This window comes from Phytophthora parasitica (assembly GCF_000247585.1).
Source record: "Phytophthora parasitica INRA-310 unplaced genomic scaffold supercont2.5, whole genome shotgun sequence".
Taxonomy (NCBI): Eukaryota; Oomycota; class Peronosporomycetes; order Peronosporales; family Peronosporaceae; genus Phytophthora; species Phytophthora nicotianae.
Genome location: NW_008648991.1, coordinates 1,579,855 through 1,587,748, shown reverse-complemented (window position 1 = coordinate 1,587,748; position 7,894 = coordinate 1,579,855). Strand labels below are relative to the sequence as shown.

General features: G+C 48.5%; 1 protein-coding gene across 1 annotated transcript; it reads right to left on the bottom strand.

The window, feature by feature from the left end:
- Nucleotides 1–96: 96 nt before the first annotated feature.
- Nucleotides 97–1,750, bottom strand: PPTG_04827 (hypothetical protein; the record flags this gene model as incomplete). The annotated part of the gene is made up of 3 exons (XM_008897132.1): nt 97–586; nt 661–1,257; nt 1,317–1,750. 3 exons carry the CDS (start codon nt 1,748–1,750, stop codon nt 97–99), a joined length of 1,521 nt encoding a protein of 506 aa, XP_008895380.1.
- Between the last annotated feature and the right edge of the window lie 6,144 nt (nt 1,751–7,894).

The window sequence follows — 7,894 nt, the reverse complement described above, 5'->3', positions numbered from 1 at the left end:
GTTAACTCTACGAGTCATGTACTGAGGGTTTGTTAACTATTCGGGTACTCCGTACCCATGTGTGGAACACACCAGGTGTAAACCCGTGTAACCCCGTTACATCAACACTTTCACCGGACTATATGCATGACCTTTGATACCATTGCGCTTACTCCAGTCTCCGTACGCCACACATGTCTTCGTGCTTACCACTGGAATGATGCGTTTGGCTATTGCATCCACCGCAACGCAAGCCATTCGCCTCCTGAAGAATTTCCACTTTAGAAACGAGTGTTCAGAACAGAATTCTAGTAGGAAGTTCGCGTGGCGCCAGAAGTAGTCGAGGCACTCCAAATACTTCTTAAAGCTTGCCGTCTTGAACGACGGCACGTCAACAATGACTCTTTGATATTCTTGATCTCGTTTCTTCAGACACTCATTCCACTCCCGAAATTTGTTGAACCCGGCCAAGTGTCGATATTCACGTGTACTGATGCGAACTATATCTCGGTCGCATTGACGCTGAGGAGCCTTAGGTGTACGTATCAAGTGCGGGCAATCACTCTTCTTTCGCTGTGATCCAAGTGCCTTCTTACCACGCCGGGATCTGCGTTTTCGTTGTCGACAGTGTCTTTTCACATTAGAGCGTAGATCTTCTGTAACGGCCGTACAAAGGCTCACATCCCTGAATCCAGTCCAACGACAATGTCCGGCACGTACCCAGCGGGGATGACGAGGTGCTCAGAAGGCCTCTTTTCCGCTCTGTCCTTGCCATTTTTCTCTGTCTTGGGCCGAAAGAGCAGGATAGATGCGCTGTATCCATCCGTGGTAACCTGGTTTGCAAAGAGGTGGCTAGCGTGCTCATACTTCCCTTCTACGGGGAGGCTTGCAAACTCGGACTTGGGGAGAGGACACTGAGAACTTCTCGTTTCAAACCTCGATATGTCAAAAGCGTTGCACATCACCACCCAACGGTTTTGCTGAAACGATTCCGTTGAAACCTCCACTTCTGCAATCTGCCAGTAGAACGCCTTCTCCCGCTTCTTGATGCGTAGGTAGAATCCTGGAAGGGTGGTTCCGTTAATCTTGCTGTGCGACGCCGTGTATGTCGTGGAGACGGGAAAGAGTGAGAACGCACGCACTCCCTTCTCATTGGGCTCTGCTTTCATTCTCTTCTCAACCACACTTTGGAACTCCCAGACCAATCGAACGTAGAAAGTCAATCCGTTTTCACCGATGCGGTTTGGCCATGGTGTCCACTGCTCGCTCCACTCGGCGCTACACGGGGTAAGAGCGTCCCGTATTTGAAGGGCTTCTACCACATCCGTCTCACGTACTGTAGCACGCGCATAATTTCTCTCACAAGGAGCGCTTTTTCCTTTATCACTTTCTTGTCGAGATTGCTACCCAACCCTCCAAATGCTATCTGCACGTAGAGCCGCAGGTGCTTTGCAAAATGCTGACGAATCATCACTTCAGCCTTCACAATCATTTGCTCACGAAGTTCAGCCTTCAACTGAGAGTAGCCGACGAGGTTACGCACCTCCTCAAGGCCTGTGAGTGCTCGTTTTCCTTTATACACTGAGTACGACTCCCAGAGCTCGGGGTTCTTCCTAGTGTTGAGATTCGTTTTGGCAGTAGTTGCAATGCATGAACAGCAGTGATCGTAGAAGGCCTTGCCAGTGTAGTCCGGAAGCGGACTGTCGTCCTCTAGACATTGAAGCGTGTGGAGGTTTACGAGATACCACGCTTCCATCTGAATCTGCTGCATCTCGCGGGCGCTGCGGCGAATTCATCACGGAGAAGTGTGTCCTTGCAGATGGAATTTAGTTTGCACGTGACACTGCAGTACTCCTAGCCCTTCTTGAACTTGTTCTCCTTGACTGTACCAATGGACTTTCTTCGTTGCGGTTGTAATGAAGTATTGTTGCCGTCTATCCTCGTAGTACCATGCCTTCCGTCCGACATCCGTCGCAGTCTTAGCTCCGCCACCTTCGACGAAATAGTGGCCGATGATGGGCCATATCCAAGTATCCTGAGAAGCCAACGTAGCCATTGAATTAAGAAAAGTAGATTTGAATTAGACCAACTAGCGCTACAACAGGTGCAACTTGGCTCAGAGCACGAGGAAATATGAATAATCCACCTGTTTTTAAAAGGATAATCCACACCGACTTCAGAACGATCGACGACATTGTACCAGTGCAGTGCAAGCTGAGAGCTACGTGCAGTATTGCTTATCTTGTAAGCCATTAGATCGACGTCATCGCCGGTATAACAATGACGCCCTCGGAGGCTAAAGTACCAAGCACTGCTTGGTAAGCCGTGTTTCCTCACTCGAGAACTGCCAAAGAAGCCCCAATACGTCGCTTGAGCAGCCCGCAACCCGACCAAACCCGCCCGCTCGCAACAATCACGACGCAGTCGCTTCCTCCAAGCACGAGCTCCGCCACCACCTCGTTGAGACTGCCAGAAGAGTCTGAGCCGCCTCCAGAAGCCGCCCTTGCTTGTCTTCGCAACACAAACGCCACCGAGGTGTCTGTTCCGTCGTCCTAAGCCTTACAGACACCGTTAACGAGTCAGTATTGTCCCCAAGAAGCCTCGCAGTCGGCTCCTACTTGCTGTGCGTCGTGGAGAGACTGTTGATTTCAGACGTGCGTTGTCTCCAACGCTTGAAGCGACAACCGTTGGCCCGCTCTGCTGGCGAGTGCCTCGACCACGTTTTTCGACTTGACACGACCTGTGTGCTCCTTCACTTTTATGCCTGGCCAATAAGTGTGACGAGGTGTCAGCCATTATAGACGCGAGTCTAAAGACGCAATTCTGGAATGAAGGCTACCTTGTCGGAAACTTAAGACTGCCACCTCGCACTTTGGAGGAAGCTAAGCAGGAAATTGAACAACTGGACTTCAGACCTATTTTTGGTGAAGTGTATGAAGAAGAACGTGGTCCTTTCCGTCTTCAATCTCCTATTGCTACATTTGGTCCGGCTACCAACAAAATATACAAGAGGGCGAAGGGCATTGTGGAAGGATCTGATAAAAATTGGTACACCAAAAAGTCTATTTGGAACGCATTGAAATCACTTTCGGGGGGACTTCGCCAAGGTATCCACCTAGATTTTCCTCCATTCGAGAAAAGCAAAGCGATACTGGAAAAGGGTATTGTTTAGGCGTCTGTCATTATTGCTCTTCAATCCGACACACAGTTCTACGTCTACCCTGGCTGCTTTGGAGTGTATGCAGAAGTGGACGAATGCAAACTGTTGTCACTCGACGCGGGCGCATTTCTATTGTTCCGCGGTGACTTGGTCCATGCAGGGGCTGAGTTTGAAAAGGAAAATTTGAGGCTGCATTGTTACGTACGTGTACGTGGAATTCAACAAAAGGCCGATGCAAGCGAAGCTGCTGTGTTCAGAAACTACATGTGCGAGTATTGCGTCCAACAGTGCACATCGCGTCGCCGTCTCTCCAACCACTGGCGTTACTGTGCTGACAACACCAACAAGGCCAAGTCCAAGAACCAAGAAGGCGCGACTGGAAGCTGATTCGCGTGGGGGGGGGGGGGGGGGGGGCACAAGTGCAACAGGGATTTCGATAACCGAAACGCGCTGTACCAGCATAACCACCGCCGCCATCCAAAGAAACCGGAGAAGTCCAGCTACACTGATGAGCTAGCGTACGTGTACCATGAGGACGGCGTGGATGACGAGGTCGAGCACGGTGATAACATTGAGGAGGAGAGCGATGATGATTTCTACGTTGATGATGCGGTCAACGCTGAGAGCGACAACGAAAGTGAGGGCGCAAGCGAAGAAGAAGTCGAGGAAGAGGAGGGTGGGGAGGAGGGAGAAGCAGAAAGCGAGAGGAGAGCGAGTGGGAGAGTGAGGCGGAGAGCGCACAGGACAGCGAGTAACCGAATACGCAATTTGTTTTGATTTTCTGTATATTTTTTCTCGGAATAATAAGCGATTCGTACTGTCAGAGTAAGGGATCTTAATTGTCAGACTTTCAAAGGTAATCACTCCAAAGGCTTAACGTACGTATTCGTTTCACGTATCAACTGGGTCTTTTAGACTACATCCGCAAGAACACAATATGGTAATACTGGAGCAATGTGGACGTCAGCAGCAAGACCACGGTGAAGATCGTAGATATCGACGGCTACTGCAACAATATCTTCGTGGCTATCAAACCAACAGCTGAACGGCGAAAAATCGACCTAAGGAGACACGAGTGTAGATCCAATAGGCTTCACAGCGTCCTTGTACTAGATTAACCGGCTGAAGAGCACAACTGATGCTTACTACGTAATAAATGGGAGTTAAACCCCGCGCGAGGTCATCACTAGCCTTATCGGCTGTCAGTATGTTCAACTCGCAAAGAAACTATATGTATAAGAAGAAACAGAGCAAGAAGAAGGCAATAAGGCGATGAAGTGATGGTTTATTCAAGCAAACATACATTTCATGTCACTACAACAACGCTAAAGCAGGACCGTAAAGGATCGGACGTCTACGTTTCGACTGGTCTGCTTCGACTGCCTCTGCGATCTGATCTTCTAAGGTTTTTCTTTTGTTGCGCCGGCTGCGGTTGAACAACTTCCTCTTGCCAGGTTGGTCAGTATCAAACCTTGTATAGAAGGCGAAGAGAAGATGTACACACTGACCATCCTTCCTCCGGCTGTTCATCACGTTCCATTCTAGCTGCATTTGCACCAAGTTGCACTGCCACATCCACAATCTCCATCGACGTCTTCTTGGTTTCACGTAAATTCGAGGTGTAGCTTTAGAAACGACTAGAACGAAATCGTTGGAGCCGTCGATGGATGGCGTCTCGACGAGAAGCTGGTGTCGGCGCAAAGTTGTCGCTCGCCGTCGAAGTCTGCTACTAGCGTTAGGTTTCTCTTGAAATCCTACACCCGAAACACTCTCCATTCGACAACACACTTGCAGCTGACCAAGCAAGGACCCCATTAGCATTCGTTCCCGCAAAGTGTAGGTTTTCTTCAGCTTGGCATTGAACGTTTCCACTGGGTTGTTTGTAGTGGCCCAGCCAATTGGAGTACGGAATGACTGCCAATTCACGAACTTGCCCGTCAGCCACTTTGGAGAAAATATTTACCAAACTGCTCCACATCTGGATCCGCAAGCCACCGGCGAACTGCAGACGTCTTTTTAGCATGGAACTCCGATGCACTTCTTGCATAATGAATATCAAATATTTCGGCCACGACAAGGCTGCGTTTGCCAGGTAGTAGATAGCGCGTTCGCTCGTGAACTTTTGCAATAACGTGGTAAAAACACATCAAAACCTCCGTTTCGCAATCCTCAAACACTAATACCATCGCATTGATCTGTGCTCCATCTGCATCTCCAAGGATGTAGTACACTTCCATCGGCTTCTGGAAAACACGAGCGTAAACAGCTCTGAGGGAGGCAAGAGCGCTCGTGTAGTCGCACTCTTCTTGTTTTGATACGACGTACAATGCAACCAGGTAAAAGGAACAGGCATGGTCAGAAATCCCACAGACAAAGATGGGATAATCCACTTGATTCAACTTGTATTTCGCGTCAAAATGGAAAATAAAACTGCGCGGATCACGGTCGAGACGTTTTAACAGTGTCTTTGTTGTGAAGCCGACAAAAAATGCGTTGGCATTGATTCCTCCGCCCACTTTGATGTCTCCATTTGAATCCATGTCGCTCGAAAAGGAAAACGCGCAGCTGTCGTCTTCTAGTCCAGTGTAGGCGTTTGCTTTGATAACTTCCTCGAGAATATCCAATCCATCAGTAGTGTTCAATTCAGTCTTCCGGCAGTATGTCACAACATTATGCACCTTGCTAAGATGTGGAGTTTTTTTTCACTGCGATGTCAACAGCCAGCGCGTTTCGAATTCGGGCAGGCTTCAGGCCATTAACAGCTAGCTGACGCGCCATTTACTTCTGTTACAATGTCAGGCTGCCAGTAGGAGGATCATTTCCTCTTGCTTCATGTGATCCGAGGTCGTAGATATTCACCAAGCCGCTTTTACTGCATATAAGCATCTTACATTTCCACTGACACGCGAACGGTGCGACACACGCATTGGCACACGCAGCCAAAGCGCATGACAGCACCCTGTTTCGCATCGTGTGAGGTGATGGATTTGTACACACGGTACAGGCAGAAGTGTTTCTGACAGTGACTTTGTGTGTGTGTGTGTTTTTTTTGCGTGCTTCATGTTCTCTGCAATACGCTGGCTATCTAGCTCCGACACCTGCCGATGCCGTAAAACCCATGGGAGTGGCTTTCCCATGCTTAGGAACATCTATAACAGATACATTGTTAGCTCATTTAAATAAAGAGGACATTTGAGGTAGTTTCGCGTACCAGCAGTAGGCAAAGAGTTTCGTCCAGGTAGTCACCAAGGGTTTGCGAGTGCAGCGCGTAGAGGACTGGCTAGCTATTCCTCTAAGGGGGGAGGGGACACAATAGATTTTGATTGGACGTGTTTCGACAATATAAAGCCAATCCCAGTGACTGACAAACGGCCGCTGGTTAGCTAAAACTTAGCTATTTAGACGCTGTTCGGGCAACAGTGGTTTATTTTGTAGTGGCTTTCTTTTCAACTATCGATTGATCTGATTGGTCGGAAACGATTCTTTACCGATTTGCAACAAAACACCCTGAAGAAGGTGTTTTGTTGTCAAGGCCACCGGTTTTGGCTGGCCCACCACCACCAACCCGTCAATGGAGCACCGTGAGCTCCTGGTCGCGGTATCTACAGCCACAGCTGCTGCTGCACAAGCTGCTGCCACGGCCCAACGAGCACCCCCGGAAAACATTCTAACGCCCCACAACATCGACTTTGACATGATGCTTGCTCAAGACGAGTATGACGCTTGGTTTCGTCGTCATCTTCGCTGCAGCCAAGCGTCATTTCGAGCCATCTGCTCCATTCTTCGTGGCGTTTTACAAGGTTACACTGTCGACGCATACAACAAACTACACGGATTCGAGGAGATTCGGAAAGCGCGCAAAACCTTCATACACCTCCCGCACTGTAGCTCAGTGGAAAGATGTTGAGCGTGTTCCGCATCTAGACGGATAATTATCGCAACTGACCGTAAATACATCAAACTTTTTCAAATTGACCGTAAAGCTTACACCGCCGGCGTTTGGACATGATGTAAAAAGACATCGAAGTATAAAAGATTCGATGTACAACTGGGACGAGGTGAAGAACAATTATCCAAAAGAAAAAGACTGCTTCAATGCCAGATCAGAGCTATTGGCAGCAAGAAGAGCGCACTGAGACCACGAAAAAATGTGCAAGCGAGTACGTTGCATACTGAATATCTCACTTACTTTTGCGTGTGTGTTGTAGACTGAAAACAACTGACGTTGCTGGTTTTTTGCAGGATCTATATTGTGTCCATGGTAAACGGCGAGATGGTTCTCAGAAATTAAGATATACGTAATAAGTCAGCGTCACAGGAATAACTGACTTTGAATTCGCAGCAACCAAGCCGTATGTGAGGAGCAAGCGAGCCAACTTCACAGGAATACCAGACTTTGTGGGAGCAGGACCGTCGTACAGGTATGAGGTACGAGTATTTTCTCGTACAGGTATGACGAACGAGTATTTTCTCCAGCAGTGATCTCGTGTGTGATATTAAAATTTGTTTTGTGTATGTCAACTATGTCTTGTAGATACAAGCGTCTGAGGAGATGAGGCTTTGCGGCTTTAGGGGATCTACTGCTACCTGAACATCCTTGTTTGATCCGCATGTGGGGGGTGAGCGGTGTGGTAATAAAGCCCAGTGCCCCCAAACCCGGAGAAAGGACCGTGCTAGGTAACTGTGGAGCCCCTGCGAACTCAAAACAAATATAAGGTATCGATGAATTTAATTTGTGTGGTTAGTTTCTTCTAA